Source organism: Piliocolobus tephrosceles, chromosome 14, assembly GCF_002776525.5.
Source record: "Piliocolobus tephrosceles isolate RC106 chromosome 14, ASM277652v3, whole genome shotgun sequence".
Classification (NCBI taxonomy): domain Eukaryota; kingdom Metazoa; phylum Chordata; class Mammalia; order Primates; family Cercopithecidae; genus Piliocolobus; species Piliocolobus tephrosceles.
Genome location: NC_045447.1, coordinates 3,459,692 through 3,477,314, shown reverse-complemented (window position 1 = coordinate 3,477,314; position 17,623 = coordinate 3,459,692). Strand labels below are relative to the sequence as shown.

General features: G+C 54.4%; 1 protein-coding gene across 2 annotated transcripts in view; it reads left to right on the top strand.

The window, feature by feature from the left end:
• COL5A1 (collagen type V alpha 1 chain) overlaps positions 1–17,623 on the top strand; it is a 202,711-nt gene that overhangs the window by 153,980 nt on the left and 31,108 nt on the right. For both annotated transcript variants that reach the window (XM_023188991.3, XM_023188994.2), the window contains exons 37-50: positions 992–1,045; positions 4,478–4,531; positions 5,401–5,508; positions 7,229–7,318; positions 7,416–7,469; positions 8,376–8,483; positions 11,411–11,518; positions 12,484–12,537; positions 13,534–13,587; positions 13,685–13,792; positions 14,632–14,685; positions 14,787–14,894; positions 16,468–16,521; positions 17,316–17,423. In XM_023188991.3, coding sequence (XP_023044759.1) covers positions 992–1,045; positions 4,478–4,531; positions 5,401–5,508; positions 7,229–7,318; positions 7,416–7,469; positions 8,376–8,483; positions 11,411–11,518; positions 12,484–12,537; positions 13,534–13,587; positions 13,685–13,792; positions 14,632–14,685; positions 14,787–14,894; positions 16,468–16,521; positions 17,316–17,423 — 1,116 coding nt within the window. The remainder of the gene's footprint in view (positions 1–991; positions 1,046–4,477; positions 4,532–5,400; positions 5,509–7,228; positions 7,319–7,415; positions 7,470–8,375; positions 8,484–11,410; positions 11,519–12,483; positions 12,538–13,533; positions 13,588–13,684; positions 13,793–14,631; positions 14,686–14,786; positions 14,895–16,467; positions 16,522–17,315; positions 17,424–17,623) is intronic.

Genomic DNA, 17,623 nt, shown 5'->3' with positions numbered 1-17,623 from the left:
CCTTGGCACCCAGTGGCCTGCGCACACTTACCCTGGCCGCTGCCTCCATCTTCACGTGGACTTCCTTCTGTGCCTTTCTGTCTTCTAATCTCTTTCTTTTTTTTTGTTTCTTGAGACAGAGTCTCACTCTGTCGCCCAGGCTGGAGTGCAGTGGCACGATCTCGGCTCACTGCAACCTCCGCCTCCTGGGTTCAAGCCATTCTTCTGCCTTAGCCTCCAGAGTAGCTGGGATTACAGGTGTGCACCACCACACCCAGCTAATTTTTAGTAGAGACAGGGTTTCACCGTGTTGGCCAGGATGGTCTCGAACTCCTGACCTCAGGTGATCCGCCTGCCTCGGCCTCCCAGATTGCTGGGGTTACAGGCGTGAGCCACCACGCCTGGACATCTCTTTTGTTTAAGGACATCAGTCACTGGGCTGGGCCCACACCCATCTAGATTGGCTTCATCCTAATTCAGTTACACTGGCAAAGACCCCATTTCCAAGTGAGGTCACAGGCACAGGTTCTGGGGGGGACATGTCCTTTTGGGGGACACACTTCGCCTTACGACAGGTGCGACGTAGTTCCTCCAGTATCAACATCCATCTAGCAGTGGGATTCTGATCCAGCAGGCATGGCGGGGCTGGTGGGGAGGGGGTTGGACTTTGCAACCGACAGACTCAGGTCCTGGCGCCGCCTGTGCCACCTGCTGCTGGACCTCGGGATGCCAAGTGGCCTCTTCTGCCTCGGTTTCTCCCTTGGGAGGTGAGGGCGACAACAGCACATCCCTTGGGGCAGTTGTGAGGATTTTGTAAGATGACGGGCAGGTGCCAAGGGCAGCCTTAGATTTGTTGTCACTGTTCCCCTGCCTGCCGGGTGATTGTCCTTCTCAGAGGATGTGCAGGGACAGGAGCCATGGAAATAATGGTCACTCCACGTGGCATTAAATCTCAAAGGTGGGTGCTTCTCAGACACAAATGAACCTCCTTTCCTTTGGTTTTTTTCTTCAGGGCCCTCCAGGCAAGGATGGACTCCCCGGGCACCCTGGACAGAGAGGCGAGACTGTGAGTATCCTGGGTGCTGGGGGACATGTCTGGCTGGCTCTCTGAACACCCTGCATGTGGGCACAGCCCTCGCTGCCCAGTGCCATCTAGGACCCTTCCGCTGACTCAGCCAGGCTGTGAGGCAGGGCCGGGGCAGAGCAGTCATGCTGGCTGGCAGCGCCCTGTGACATCTGTGGGCGGAAGGCAGGTGCTGGCTGTGGGCTGGTTTTGGAAACTTTGGTAAAAGGCCACATTTAAAGATATACACAGATTATCCTGGTCAGACTGAAGCCTCATGCATCCAGCCTTATTTTCCCTCTGGAATAATGCTGAGTGCCACCCAGCTTGAGGGATACGTCTTTTAATTGGGAAAGTGCTGGCAAAGGGTCTACCTGTTACTCAGTATCATTCAGTCATTCGATGCTGCAGCACTTCTAGAGGGCGGCTGTGGGCCACGTACCATCCCCACCCGCGTTTACCCAGGCCCTTCCAGCTCCAAACCAGGGGGTCTGGAGGATGCCTGCGATGTCCCCTTTACAGTAAAGAAGACAAACGCCAGTCAGGTGGAAGTGGCCTCTAACTGGTCATGCCGCAGGGCACATGGTCTTTGCAGCCAAAGACTCCCCGTTGACCTTGCCCTTCACTTTAGAAATGCATATCACAGTCTACTTCATCTAGACCAGAAAGGACTCCAGCGTTTTCAGTTGGGAGAAAAAGCCCTCATCAGAAATGGGATCATTTTTCTGGTCCCATCAGCCCTTTGGAATTTGACCCAGCTCCCTAAAGGTGTGTTTCAGGAAAGGGTGCAGGCACGCCTGTAACCTGGCCCACATCTGCAAGCTTGGGAATCCAGGCTTTGACTATCTGGGGACGTGCAGCGTCGGGCGACTTCCTCATCACCACGCTGTGTTCCTTCTCTGAGTGCCCACCTGCTCTGTCCAGCTTAAAGGATGAATGGCACAGATGCAACATTTCCCACCAAGGAGACTGGGGGGCATGTCAGGGTCACTGCAAGGGTCTCTGCAGCCAGGTTTCTAGGGGTCAGGATCTCTACAGGACCAGCAAAAGCAGGTCCCCTCGTGGAATGGGTCTGTGAGTGCCCTGTTGAATATATTCTCCATGCCTGCTTTGAAAAAATCCCCTTTGTCTCTCTTTGGTTCGTTGTGATGAAACCTCTTTTAATTATACCTTCACTGGTGTTCTGCATGGCGCGTGCTGCCTGATCAATGGACATTGCTTTGCTCTTTTGTTGATAGAAAAAATTAAAACATTTCTTCTGAGCTTCGCATATTTTTCTCTAATGCCTTTTCAAGGAGACAAGATAGAAGGTTTTACATATTATGTGCTTTTCTCCCTCTGACTTATTCTGGACGGAGGCTGGTAAAAGAATTAAGCTGCTCGTCTCTGCTCAGAAAGTTGCACATGTACTTCCAGCTGCCCTCTGCCACCCCGGCCGCCTTCCTAGACACAGGGCGCTGGGGTGATGCCAGTGGGTGCTCCATGCCTCTGAGACCCACTTAGGACATAGCGTCTCCTCCATGGGCTGGTCCAGACAAGCCTACCAGAAAGAGCTGCTCTGGAGTGTGGATTTCCTTCTTTTTTAAAAAAGTGAAACATAAATGGTCATTATTTCTCCTAAATGTGAGCCAGGAACTTATTTCTCAGCAAAGGGCTGAGCTCATATTCTGTCCTCAACAGCCAGGAGTGGCTGACGGCCCCTCGGGGAGGCCTTTTTTGTTTTGTGTTAACATTGACATTAGCAAAACTTAACCAAGGCTCCTGTCTCCCCTTGGGCTCTTGGGATCTTCTCCCTGGGTCCACTGAGCAGGGCATGCCCTTGACACCTGTCCGCCACCCCTTCCTTCTGACCCCGTAAGTGTAACGTACATTAGAAACAATCATTCTAGCCAGCTGTATACAACTGAGCTGGGCTTAAAGGAGAGAGCCCTTCTAGAGTTTGCAAAGAAGCTGAATCTGGGCTGGGCACAGAGGCTCACACCTATAATCCCAGCACTTTGGGAGGCCAAGGTGGGCAGATCACCTGAGGTCGAGAGTTTGAGACCAGCCTGGCCAACATGGTGAAACCCCGTCTCTACTAAAAATACAAAAATTAGCCAGGCCTGGTGGCAGGCACCTGTAATCCCAGCTACTCAGGAGACTGAGGCAGAGAATCGCTTGAACCTGGGAGGCGGAGGCTGCAGTGAGCCGAGATCGTGCCATTGCACTCCAGCCTGGGCAACAAGAGTGAAACTCCGTCTCAAAAAAAAAAAAAAGGAAGCTGAATCTCCTGTGGGTTCATATGACCCAGTGGCTTGGTGTGAGATTGTGCCACTGGCTGCTGGACAGTGAGACAGTGAGCCCAGGCCTGGGGCCGCTCACCCTCCAGCCCTAGCTTGGCCTCGGGGCCAGCCACCTTCTCCTCCAGAGTCTAGAGTTTGCCTCGAGGCCTCCGGGTGGAAGGTGTGCATGTCTCCACCAGTGTCATGTGGCACCTGCAGGTGGCTTCTAGCTGGCACCTGTTGTGCTCTGCAGAGGTGCCCGGAAATGAAGCTTGTGTTGCCTTAAGGTCATCTTTATCCTTTGAGGGCGAGTACAGAAAGCGTGGTGACACCCACAGCCAAGCCAGGATCGTTACCTACTCGTGAGCATGCAGAGCGGCCGTGAGATATTCCCGCTGAATCAAGCTAAAAATAACGCATCCAAGCTGCCGTGTTATGAAAGCAGCTGGCTCTCGCTCTAGCCTGTTTTAAATACATGCTGAGGAGCACACGGGCAGAGTCACCTGTCGTGCATCAGAGGCGTTCACGCCAAAGCAGGGCAGTCGCCACAGAGCCACTGCTGAGAAACAGCCAGAGGTAGCCCGGGTCCAGGAAGGGCACCGAGCCGACTCAGAAAAGGAACGCTTGGTGACATGATAAAGGCGAATTGCATCGGCCTAAAGATGCAGAGGCAGAAGAGCAGCCAGTGAGATGAGCTTGTGTGGCTTCGTTACCCTCGTGAAATGAGTGCAAATGCACAGTGGCTCACGCCTGTAATCCCAGCACTTTGGGAGGCCGAGGCAGGCGGATCACGAGGTTGGGAGTTCGAGGCGAGCCTGACCAACGTGGTGAAACCCTGTCTCTACTAAAAATACAAAACTTAGCCGGGTGTGGTGGTGCGTATCTGTAATCCCAGCTACCCAGGAGAGTGAAGCAGGAGAATCACTTGAACCTGGGAGGCAGAGGTTGCAGTGAGCGGAGATTGAGCCACTGCACTCCAGCCGGGGTGACGGAGCGAGACTCTCCATCTGGGAAAAAAAAAATGAAACAAGAGACATGGGCCTCTCACACAAAGTCTGGAACGTCTACTATGGGGGAAAGGGAGATGGGGGGCAAGCATCCTGCTGAGAACAGCGCAGGGCGGGGTGGCACAGGCCACTGCAGCACCCTCAGTGCAGTGACTCTCTCCTGACAGGGTTTCCAAGGCAAGACTGGCCCTCCAGGACCCCCAGGCGTGGTCGGCCCTCAGGTAAGCTCCAGCCTTCCCGAATGCCATGGGTCACCCGGTGTCACTTGCCCACAGGGAAAAGGGTCCCAGCCCGGGCGTCTGTTGCCTCCACGATTCCGGAGGTGCAGGCGCTGCTGAGAGGTTGTCTTAGGTCCTGAATGCTGGTCAGCATGAGGCTCGCCCCCACACACGAGCAAAGATGTGTTTGCCCTCGACGCGAACCCAGCACGCAGGGCAAGGAAGGCTGCCCGAGGCTCACAGTGTGGCTGGGGCCGGACCTGGGCCAGCTCAGGAACTGGGCTTATCTCTGCTGTGGGTGTCCAAGGCAGCCAAGTCTTCCTGCCACTGGGCCCTGTGGGTGCCACGGGCCTGCGGTTCTAATCGCAAATCGGTGGCAGATCAGTGGCAGGAGCAGCTTAGGGCCGGGATTGATGGCTTAGAGTTGCAAAATGGGGAGGGGTCACCTTGTGTCCTAGAAAGTGCACACCTCATGTAGTGGTAAGATGTGGACCTGCTGCAGCCACAGAACTGAAGGGCATGTGGGCTCTGCCCCTGGTGTGGCTTTTCTCCCATCCTCAGCCTGTCCTGTGGCTGAATCAGCCTCTCTCAGGGCATGTCCCAGGAAGGCAGGCTTGACTGTGCCTCCTGAAGGTACCAGGTTGGAGAAGAGGGCCACGCGGGGCCCAGCAGGGGCCGGGTAGTGAGCAGCACACCAGCACCCACCCTCTGGATTGTTGGAAAAGAAGGCTTGCAAAGGCACTTGGAGGTTTGGTGGGCCTGCAGCAGGCCTTTGCCTCCGTGACCAGGGCTGTTCTTAGGTTTAGGAAGAAATGCTCACTCCCTTGTAAGTCACTCGAAGCATTTGTGGCTGACACTGATTTTCCCCACAGGGTCCCACGGGAGAAACGGGCCCAATGGGTGAGCGTGGCCACCCTGGGCCGCCCGGACCCCCTGGTGAACAGGGGCTTCCGGGCCTTGCTGGAAAAGAAGGGACGAAGGTGAGTTTCTGGAACCTTCTGTGTCAGCTCAGGCGTTTCCTAAGGAATCATTCTGGGGCTTGGTGTTTTTTTTGCTCTTTTCTGATGAATGGATAATTCCTGAAACAGACGCTCCTCATGCCAGTTCACTCCCCAGATGGCACGATTTGCTCACTTTTGCTTGATTCACTCCAGGAGTCGTGCTGACCTGCTCAGGGATGGGCTTGAAGGGGAAGTGCAGGGGTCACCACCATCCTCCGCCATCTGCTGTCTCCCCAGCTGCCAGCCCTGCTCCCAGAAATGGTTAAAAAGCTCTGGGACTTCGTGCGTCCGTAACACATTTAGCAGAAAGTGATCCTTTTAAAAACCCCTCACCCCAGCCGGGTGCGGTAGCTCACGCCTGTAATCCCAGCACTTTTGCAGACTGAGGCAGATGGGTTACCTGAGGTCAGGAAGTTGAGACCAGCCTGGCCAACATCTCCACTAAAAATACAGAAATTAGCTGGGTGTGGTGGCGTGCACCTGTAATCCCGCCTACTTGGGAGGCTGAGGCAGGAGAATCGCTTGAACCCGGGAAGTGGAGGTTGCAGTGAGCCAAGATCGTGCCACTGCACTCCAGCCTGGTTAACAGCAATGAAACTCTGTTTTTTTTGTTTTTTGTTTTGGTTTAAAAACAAACAAACAAACAAAAAAACAGTCCTCACCCCAAGAGCCTGAGAAATTATAAAAGTGAAAAGCAAACGTGTTTTTGTCCCACCTCTTGGTGCCAGCTCCAACTACCCCCCTTTTCATATCTCCTCCCCTGGGCACCCCAGAGTGAGTGGCCATAACTTCCTGTGTTAGCACAAAAATAGCCCTTCCCTTTCAGCTCTTCAATAAGGGATGCTGCAAAGGCAAGCTCTCCGGCCTGTAGGACCACAGAAGAGTAAACCTGAAAAATAATAAAGTGAAGCAAATGCTGAGAAATACTGAGAAAAACCACACACCCGTGTGTGCATGTAGATATAGGAATCAAAACACATGGGTACACGCACACGTGTGTGTATTCTAGATACAAAGAGAGCTGTCCGGGCTTGGAAAGGCGGCCACGGGCATTTGACCTGCTCGTTTGAAACCGCACTGTGCTCCACATTGGACCCCAGAGAATATTTTGGAAGATATCAAAGCTTTACTGTACCTCAGGGAGAGTCGAGGCTAAGTGGTGACTTTTTTTTTCCAGAAAATGTGGTTTCAGGCTTGAAGAAGTCTCTTAAGCGATACATCCATTTAGGACAATGCTTTTAACACTGTTTTGACCGAGATTTCTTTGAGCACGGTCTTACAAGGAGCCTCAAATCTATGGAAAAGATATATGTGTCCTCAGCTGCCACGGGGCCCATCGTAGCCCTTAAGGGCCTTGGGAGAAAGGACCCTGGAACTCCATGGAGCAGGGGTAGAGTCAGATTTGCACGCAGAGCCTGCCAGATGAGCATGGCTTCCAGGCAGAGGCTCAGGCTGTGCTCCCACGTGTGGACTGCTGAGTCCAGTCACGACTCTGGAAAGTGGCCAGGAGAAGCCCAATCCAGCCCAAGTCCAGGGGTGTCTGATGAGAAGGCCCCAACCCTTGGCCTCGCTCTGGGGCTGGTGAGGTCTGCGTCGCTGGCTCCAGGAGAGAAGGCCCCAGCCCTTGGCCTCGCTCCGGGGCAGGTGAGAGGTCTGCGTCGCTGGCTCCAGGAAAACTCATTTCTGACTCTGTTTTCAGGGTGACCCAGGCCCCGCAGGCCTCCCTGGGAAAGATGGCCCTCCAGGATTACGTGGTTTCCCTGGGGACCGAGGGCTTCCTGGTCCAGTGGTGAGTGAGAGGCCAGGCGGGGAATGAAATGGGACAGTGTGCAGCCCTGGAGGCCTCTCCCCGCGTGCCCTTGACCAACCTTTTCATGGCTTTGCAGGGAGCTCTTGGACTGAAAGGCAATGAAGGGCCCCCTGGCCCACCAGGCCCTGCGGTGAGTCAAAGCCTTTGTCCCATCCTCTTTCTTGAATCCTACTCTCCAGGTCAGAAGGGGCAGTCCCTGAGAGCCCAGAGCATGCAGCTGCCCCTGACCCCTGAGGATCCTGGGCAGGATGTGGGGGGGGAAAGATGGCCTTTGGGGAGATGTAGACGGCGCATCCCAAGCCCGCAGCCAGGATGATGAAGGGTCCCAGGGGCACACCGAGGAAAGGAGAGCGCTAGGCAGCCTGCAGGGCAGGAGGAGCCACCCTGTGTTGCCTGTGGAGCCTGCTTCCTAGAGGAGCAAGGAGAAAGCCTATACACCTAGCGTGGGTCTGGGCTGGGCCAGCAGGGGAAGAAACAGACACGGGTCTCCAGGGACTCTGAAGATGCACGCTAAAGCCAGGCTGCCCACGGCGGGGGCACACTGGGCAGGACGGCCCTATCGATTAGGCCAGGTACCCACCCATCCATATGCCAGCCCCCAGGCAAGGCATTCCCTGGAAAATGCACACCATGGAGGAGCACAGCAGAGAGGGGCATGGGTGCCCTGTGGGTATGCAGGCCCTGGAGGGGAGTGGGTGCCCCGTGGGCATGGGGGTCCTGGAGGAGAGGGGGTGCCCTGCAGGCCCTAGAGGGGAGGGGATGCCAGGCTCCTAGAAGAGGGAGCCCTTTGAAGGCAAGCACACCACAGGGCACACTGTCAGACACCAAGGAGAGGAGCACCTGGGAGCTTGGAGTTACAGGAGGACACAGAGCCCCGAAAGCTAGACCAGGTAGTTTATGCTTGCAAAGGGCCGTAGGCAGCCACTGTGGGCTCTAGAGTGAGCGGGTAAGTGGAGCGATCAACTGGTACTTTACAAAGTCAGGTCCACGCAGTTTGAGAGCCTTCGAAACAGACTGTTTTCTTGCTTCACCTCAGGGATCTCCAGGGGAGAGAGGTCCAGCCGGAGCCGCTGGGCCCATTGGAATTCCAGGGAGACCTGGGCCCCAGGGACCCCCAGGGCCAGCAGGAGAGAAAGGGGCTCCTGTAAGTACTGCCTTGGATCGGGGGAGCCCTTCCCTCAGAGGTGCTGGGATCGTTCCATGTCCAGCCTTGTCCCTCCTCCTGTGATGACCCCAGGGGTGTTTCCTTGGGATTGGGGATGGGGTGGGGTCTGTGGCCCTCTAGGACAGAGGGAGTGTCCCACGGTGACCTGGTGACCTGCCCGAGGAGCACAGGAGGAGCCCTGGCGCCAACCACATTCTTCCTGCCATTAGCTGAGCCAGAGGGGCCCTGCGGGGATGAGGCCGGGCAGGGTTCAGCCTGTCCACGCCTGCACGCTGGTGTTCCCCACCCGTGTGGACAGAGGAAGGGGCCAAAGACAGTCAGCGTCCTGTGGACTTGGTCTCCGTCCAGCCTCAGTGCCACCTGTGTGGTCGGACCACAGCTGCCCACTGTGTGAACTGCTCCCCGCTACTGGCCTAGACCTATGGCTGGGCTCTTCATGGGAAAGCATATTTGGAACTGGGGAGTCCCGTTTCTTGGTTGGGGGGCAGGTGTAGAGACCAGATGTCCGGCAAAGAAGGGGCAAGGGATGGGTGGATAACGGGAAGACGAGTCACCTTCCTCTGTGTCCAGCAAAGCCCACCTGCTGGTGAGCCCCAAAATTTTGCAGGCTTTGTGGAGCCTCAGGAGTGGAGAGCAGCATGTCGTGGGGCCGCCCAGATCTTGGTCTCCATGAAGGAGATGAGTGAGCGCCCTTGACTAGATGCTTCCTGCCAGCCTGCTTTCGTGAATAACCCACAAAATACCACTTACCGTCCAGAAGTGGTCCACCCTGACCCGTGTTTGACTTCTGCCACACAATTTTGCGACGTCCCCTACCCCTGCATTCGATCAGCTGTGGAGACCGATTTAATCTCCGCTTTTCCTTCCCAGTACAGACGGTCGGAGTGAGCTTGAGTTCACCGGGGCAATCAGCAGATATCAGTGCAGACCATCTCAAATTGAGTCAGGTCTGAGTGCTGATTGTTAGAAAGCTGTTTTCTTTCTCTTTTTTTTTTGAGATGGAGTCTCGCTCTGTTGCCCAGGCTGGAGTGCAGTGGCGCGATCTCGGCTCACTGCAACCTCCGCCTCCTGGGTTCAAGCGATTCTCCTGCCTCTCAGCCTTCCCAGTAGCTGGGATTACAGATGTGCGCTACCACACCCGGCTAAGTTTTGTATTTTTAGTAGAGACAGGGTTTCGCCATATCGGCCAGGCTGGTCTCGAACTCCTGACCTCAGGTGATCTACCCACCTCAGCCTCCCAAGGTGCTGGGATTACAGGCGTGAGCCACTGCGCCCAGCCAGAAAGCTGTGATTTTCTTGTACATTTCACTCTCAGTGGCTCATGGGTGGCAGGAACAGCCTACATTCCCTGGGCAGGAACTTCCCTGGAAACCACATTGGAAACATCTGGGCCATTGAGAATCTGTTTAATATGTTATTGGCAGTTTTGGTGATTTCTAATCATTTCCAGTGAGGCACCCAGGACATGGATCCAGCTGGATTCTGTGCCAGAACACTGAAGCCAACTGGGCAGTCAGTGCATAGAGTGCACACAAAGTCAGTTGGAAATGGCTTGGTTCACGGTTTCAAGAGAGTAAATATTTAAGCAGAAACCTTGCAAGAGTTGCTCTATCCAGGGAAAAGCTTGTTATCCTCCCAGAATAGCTCCAGAGGGAAGGAAAGGCCAAGCAAAGGTCGGACATCTCCGAGAACTCCCGACCTGACCGGGAATGTAGGACAGGAAACTTCCACAAAAGCCCCACACGTGGTCTTTGCATTCTCTGGTTTAAGTAGGGTAGAAATTTCTATGAATAGGAGCTAAGTTTGAGGAGCAGGACGTGCATTGTGGAGGGAGGAAATGGTAAGACGAAATAGTAATGGATGACTAAATCCCAGCTACATTTAGACCAGAACATTGCACGTATATTCCCTCTTCCATGTTTCCCTTCCCGATGTGCACACACTCCTCCTGTGTATCTGTCGGAAGACAGGGATTTCTGTCTGGAGTGAGAAAATATAGGCTGCTCACCGAGTGATGTGATGGCTGGTAAAACCGAGCAAAGCAAGAACTTAAGAAGGATCATTTGAGATTACCAAGCAGGCAGTTAGGAGGAAAATGAAGTTACAAGGACAGGAAAAATAGGGTGTGCCTATGCATGCAAGCATGTCCTGTGTGTGTACGTGTGCACGCGTACTCATGTATGCATGCACATGCCTGTTGGTGTGCTTGTTTGTGTGTATGTCCTTGTGTGTGCATGCATGTCCTTGTGTGTACATGTCGGTGCGTATACGTGTGTGTGCACGTGCATGTGAGTATGCTTCTTTTGTGCACATGTTTGTGTGTGCATACATGTGTATATGTATATACAAGGCATATTTGTGTGTGTGCATGTAGTACATGTTGGTGTATGCTGTATGTCTTCATATATGTGCATGCACATCCTTTTGCTTGTGTGCAGGGAGAGTGCAGAGAGTATAAAGAATCAGAAAGTTGGTGAAGGCTGGAGCTCAGGCTATCCCGGTCACTGGGCTTGGCTCCCAGTCACTAGCTTAGACGATCCACATACAGGCTCATTTTGTTTGAGCCTGAATTCAGGCTGGCTGGGTTTGGATCCTGTCTCTACTGCTCACTAACTGTGCCTCAGTTTCCCCATCTGTGAAAGAGCAGCCTTTCATGGGATGAGTGTGGATTAATTGAAGTGATGCACCAGAAGTTCACGGTCCAGGGGCGGGCTCAGAGTCGGCCCTCAGTGGCCCTGGCTGAAATCCATTAGGACTGTAGGGACAGTCAACCCTCACTGTGGGGACAGTCAACCCTCACCAACTCCCACTCCCTGCTAACGGGTCCCTCTCTTGGGTAATGAGCTGGTCGGGGGATGTTCCCAGGTTGGAACCACATTTGACCTGAGATCTTCTGTATTCTCTAGGGTGAGAAAGGCCCACAAGGCCCAGCTGGCCGAGACGGTCTCCAGGGTCCTGTGGGGCTCCCGGGTCCAGCTGGCCCTGTGGGTCCCCCTGGAGAAGACGGAGATAAGGTAAGGCGAATCCAGAGTGACCCATGGCTGGGCCTGGCTGGGCAGGCGGGTGCGAGGGAGGGTGGCGAATTTAAAGGATAGGATGCCAATGGGTAGAGCGGCTCAGCTGGTGGAGTGATACCGCACCCACCCCGCAGCCCTGGCATTAGGGGATAATGTCCCAGCAGCCCACAGATAAATGGTAATACACGCAGTCCCCGGCATGCTTGAGGGACTTAGAAACCACGTCCTCCTGTGTCATTTTGAGGTTGCCCACGACATTTGCTGTGAATAGCCAGAGCAGAGAAAAATGCTTCCCGGTCCCCCCCGAATCATTTCCAATTCTGAAGCTGCAGGGCCCGGTTTAATGAGGTTTTGCTCAATATCTATTTTTAAATGTCTCCACTTGAATTATCCAGGCTCCCGTTCATTAAGAATGTGCTTTACAATTCTCAAATGATGACTGCAGGAGCTTGTATTTTATCCTTCATTTAATGCAGACAGTGAAATTTTGCTCTGCTGTAACTTTCTATTTATGACCCCTTTCTGGGGACATTTCCGACTTGGTCACCTCTGCATGGATGACGCCTTACATCTCCGGACGGGAGACAGCCTTGCACCAACAGGAACAACAGAGAGGATTTTAATAACTTCTTTGGCCACACAGTAATTGAGTTGTCTGTTATTATGTTGTCATGGCAGCGGCCCCATTTGAAAAACAGAGTAAATATTTTCAATATGACTTTTCCCACATTTTCAGGTCTGCTAAAAGCCCGTCTAGCATCAGATCAAGACCTCATCCCTTTTAGCCCGTGTATTAAAAAGGAAATCAAGCTAATGTATGGAAATATTTATGCGTAGGAAAATTACAGGGCCATCTGGAAAGGACACTGTTCTTAATCTCCAAGAAAAATTTATTATGGGGAACAGAAAAGATCCAAACGGTTGTCAAGCTGTCTAACAGAATCCCACACACCTTCCCCTAGGGAGAGATCGGGGAGCCAGGGCAGAAAGGAAGCAAAGGGGACAAAGGAGAGCAGGTAAGAGTTGGCGCGGGGGGCGCGGCGGCCCCCAGGTCCCCAGGGGCCTCGTCACAGGCTGTAGGCCATGTGCCATGCACGTTCTCTTCCAGCATTGCTGATGACTGGCAGGACATGCTGTGAAAACCTCCCATGCATGTGTGTTCCAACAACATCTGTGTGTACACACGCATGCATATCTGGGAGTGAGTTTCTCTGTGTTAGAGTGAACAGGATGCATCCTCCCGTTTTGTGAAATTAAACAAATCAAGCGTTTCTGTCCTTGAGGGTTTGGGTTCTGCAGACACACCCATTGCCCTCTGAGGTGAGGGAACCAGACTGCTGCGGCACAGGCGGCACCATTAACCAAGTGCCTGTTCATTTTTCCCCTTTTTGTTTCTTCATCTGTTCAGAAATCCTAGTGTGTTCTTGCAAAAGCCCCATCACCCTGCTACCAGCTCGCTCCCGATGGGTGAAATGTCTCCTTCTCTCCTGTACAGCCAGGCCTTTCCCCCAGTCTGTTGATTCCTAGTCAAGCAGGATCCGTGCTCCTGGGAGGCGTGCTGCAGGGGCTGTGTCCTTCCAGCCATGGGTTGGGCTACCGGGGCCAAGGGCACCGTGCCCTCCTTGCTTGCCTCCTTCCCGTGGTCCCATGCCAGAGGTCTCTTGAGGATGGCACAGCAGGGGACATGGTGCTGGGACCCTCACTGTTGAAGGGGGCCTCACATGCCCATGTTGTGAGTGCATGGTGGGAGCTGAGATGACGCACGGTGCTCTCGAGAGACGTTGGGGGCAGCTCTTTGCCATCCAGAAATGGGTTTGGGATGGAACCAAGATCCTCATCTACCTCCCAGAGGCTGCGGCAGGCTTGCACCATGGTGCAAGGAACGACGCAGGTGGAGACCGAACTGATAATGTTGGATGCATCAGTCCACGGGCTCAGGATGTGGTCCACCCCTCCCTCAGCCTTATCCACAATCTAGGCAGCCACCCAAGTCTCTGTCTTGTTCCCCACAGGGTCCTCCCGGGCCTACAGGTCCTCAAGGCCCCATCGGACAGCCGGGTCCCTCTGTAAGTATCCACAGTCAATGACCTTCAGAAAGCCCCGTGCCCCCTGGAGCTGCTGGGGTGCCAGCATCCTCACCTGTGGCTGGTTATTCCCCTGCAGGGAGCTGACGGCGAGCCAGGGCCTCGGGGCCAGCAGGGCCTTTTCGGGCAGAAAGGTGATGAAGGTCCCAGAGGCTTCCCTGGACCCCCCGGGCCAGTGGGGCTGCAGGTAACTGCGGGGTTCTCACCACACCGGTCTCCGCTTCTGACGTCCCCTGTGTCTTCCCTGTGCTCTCCCCTCTTGTCTTTCTAAGAATGGAAAACTAAAGCCAGGCTGCAGGGGGCCTCCTGGGCCTCCTCATTCCAACTGGAAGCGCTGTAGCTTCCCAGAACTCCAGGCCTGCCTGCATTTACCGCTCTTCAACAGTCTCATTTATGCCTGTGCTCACTGTGGAAACTGACGATTCGTAAGAAACACAGCAAGAGTGACTTCTAAATGCACCCCCTAGAGATGATAGCAGTAAACATTTGGGCACGTTTCATTGCCATGCCTTTTAAACATGTGTATTCTCATACACAGAGGCACATATGTAATCGTATTTGGTCTTTGAAAAATGAATCATGTCGTAAGTCAGAGAGAAAGTTTGTAGCCAGCTTTCCCCATTTTCCATCCTCCGTTCCCATGTTATGTTATGAGTGTGTTGAACGCCATTACCCATGACTTTCTATTTATTTGGAAAACATGATTTTTAGTCACTGCACAGTAAGTCAGCATCTGGTGGTGACATAATTTACCCAGGCGTCCCCTGCTGCTGGCTCCTTAGGCTTTATTGTTTTATGGGATCCTGCCACAATCACCTTTGTCGTAAATCTTTGCGATCTCCTCTGCTTGTTTCCTCGGGCTGATTCTGAGACTGGGAACCCCGTGGGTAGCCATGCACAGAGAAGCACCTTCCCGGGACTTCCGACGCTCAGTGGTGCTGTGTGGGTGGAGGTCATGAAAGTCGTGTGTGTGTCTGACATACACATGACAGAACAGCGCTTAACTGGGAAGTTTCCTGTTCTCAGGGTTTGCCAGGACCTCCGGGTGAGAAGGGTGAGACAGGAGACGTGGGCCAGATGGTAAGTGTGCCTGAGACTCCAACGCCTTGCCGTACTGGCGGCTCAGTTTTGGAGAAACATTTGCGTTTCCTCTGGGCTCAGTGGTCTCTCCCCTTTCTTAGGGCCCCCCAGGTCCCCCTGGCCCCCGAGGACCCTCTGGAGCTCCAGGTGCTGATGGCCCACAAGGTCCCCCAGGTGGAATAGGAAACCCTGGTGCAGTGGGAGAGAAGGTGAGGCTTGTGCCTGCTCTGGTGGCAGATTTGTGGTTGTTTGAGGTGTGTATGTGTGTGTGTATGTGTACATGCGTGCTTGTGGGGGTACATGCATGTGTGTGTACCTCTCTGTGTGTACACAGAGATGAGATGTACTCATCTCTATGGGCATGGCTGGGTTAGTCCTATAAAACGCATTTTGAAATGTAGGCAAATACTTGTGAAATGGAACTGGGAACTCTGACTGTCCATTCGTGACAGCCTTTTGCAGAGTTTCCAGACAACGCCCCACCAGCAAAGCCCCTGCCTCCTTCTCCAAGGCTCAGCTCTGGCGGAGACGATCTGTTCCTTAAAGAACTGGTGTTTCTAAGCTTGCAGTTTCCATTTCAGCCAAATTATTTTCTCAGATGGGTCCTTTCCATTTGATCTGATTGGTTTTGGAGCCCAGACTCCATGAGCATGATGGACCCGTGTGTGTGTGTGTGCGTGCCTGTGTGTGTGAGCTCCTGTGTGCACACAGGTGCATGTGTGTGTGCCTGCATGCTGGGCGGGACGGCGCTGAGCTGTGACTCCACATCCTTGTTCCTGCATTTGCCTGACTGCAAAAGCACCTCTCCCAGTTCCCCTGGACAAGAGGGAAGACACAGTGTGCATCCATGCACTCGAGCCTCCTGTGCACGGTTTCCAGAGCTTGCTTTCTGACATCAATCAGGCCATTAAATTGGAAGACACCTTCCACCACTGCTCATTTTTTATGATACAGAAATTAAAGAGAAATATGCCTGGCTGGGCGCGGTGGCTCAAGCCTGTAATCCCAGCACTTTGGGAGGCCGAGACGGGAGGATCACGAGGTCAGGAGATCGAGACCATCCTGGCTAACACGGTGAAACTCCGTCTCTACTAAAAATACAAAAACTAGCTGGGCGAGGTGGCGGGCGCCTGTAGTCTCAGCTACTTGGGAGGCTGAGGCAGGAGAATGGCGTAAACCCAGGAGGCGGAGCTTGCAGTGAGCTGAGATCCGGCCACTGCACTCCAGTCCGGGTGACAGAGCAAGACTCCGCCTCCAAAAAAGAAAAAAAAAAAAAAAGAAATATGCCCTGCTGAGACCACAGGGTGATGGTGTGCTGCTTCTGTGCAGAGAGGTGGTGTTTGCCTTGGTGTCTCTGCCGTAGGGCACGTGTTTCCATTCGACTGCTGCCACTGTGGGTGCCCCCTTCCCTGCGCCCCTGTGGCCTGTGTCCCTGAGGACTGCGTGCCTGTCCTCCTGCCTCAGCCCTGGCCATCCCCCACCTGGAGTGCCGTCGTAGCCGCTTACCAGCTTCTCATAGTTGCCCTCCACAACCCTTGGAGCAGTGGTCTGGGAAAGCCTTCACAGCCAGTGTTGCTTGCAGCCTGGACACTCTGCCCTGTGTCCATCACGTGTCTGCCATATTCCTCATGCACCTCCAATTCCGGGAGTGTCTGGGGACAGCAACCACTGCCCCAGGAACTGCTGGGTCCTGGGTGCCCAGGGGCAGGCAGGCAGCAGGCAGGATTTGGCAAATGCTTGAAACCATAGCACTCACCGCTGCCATAACCACTATCTCCCTAGGGCGAGCCCGGCGAAGCAGGCGAGCCTGGCCTTCCAGGAGAAGGCGGCCCCCCGGTGAGTGAGCGGGCACTGCAGGTGGGGTGGGATACGACCGAGCAGGTGTGTGGACGGAGGCTGGGTCGGAGGCTCTGGCTCTGGCTCTGCCTTAGCTTTTCCATCCGTGAAATGGGAGTTGTAACCCCTCTTGTGCCCGTTTCATGGAATTACTGTGAACAAGGTGTGTGATGTGGGAGTGAGCGTGTGCACGCAGACTTAGCAATAACTACCTGTGCCCAGTGGCCTGCAGGGACTCTGTCCTCTATAGTGTTTGCTCCTGGCCCCTTCGTGGGCTGTCATAAGTGTGAGGGTGGCTGTTGTCACCTCGTTCCCCCGGACCATGAGGGCCAGACTAGGAATATCCAGGCCTTCTCAGGCTGGATGAGTGTTCACTGTGAAGCCAGCCCAAAGGTGGCTTTTAGGCCCAGGACCAGCTGGGTAGACTCAGGTCTCCTGGTTCTAGCGGCTCCCTCCCCATGAGATCCGTGGAGTCCGTGGACACCCCTTGTGGTCTTCACTGACGTCTGGTCCAGGAGTCGGTCCCTCCCACCTAGAGCTGAATCTCAGCCTTTGAGGGCTCCCAGAAAGTGAAGGCTCCTCAGGCCCCCCTCAGGGTACACACAGGAGCTGACTCTGCCCAGGGCTGGGGGAGCGACCTGGCAGCTGGCCCCCTGCAGGGCTCAGCAGATACTTGGAAAGGCTGCTCTGAGTGGGGTGAGAACCGGGGAGGCCCACCGTAAACCGGCACCTGCCTTGCTCTGGGCGGCGAGGTGGTTGGCTCTGAGAACTTGACCCTGGTGTCTCTCCTCCAGGGACCCAAAGGAGAAAGGGGAGAGAAGGGCGAGTCGGGCCCTTCGGGTGCTGCTGGACCCCCTGGACCCAAAGGCCCTCCCGGAGACGATGGTCCCAAAGGCAGCCCTGTGAGTATGCCGGTCACGCCTCAGGGACCCTGCAGTAGGAGTGGGGCTCTGCACTGGGATCCTTCTGGCTCATTGGCTGCGCACTCTGCTCCGAGAGCAGCTTCAAGACCATTCCATGTCTTGGCTGTTTTTTCTAGACACTAGAGGTTTTCATACCAGCTACTGAACCAAAATAGCAGAGATGAGACAGAGGGCGTGGA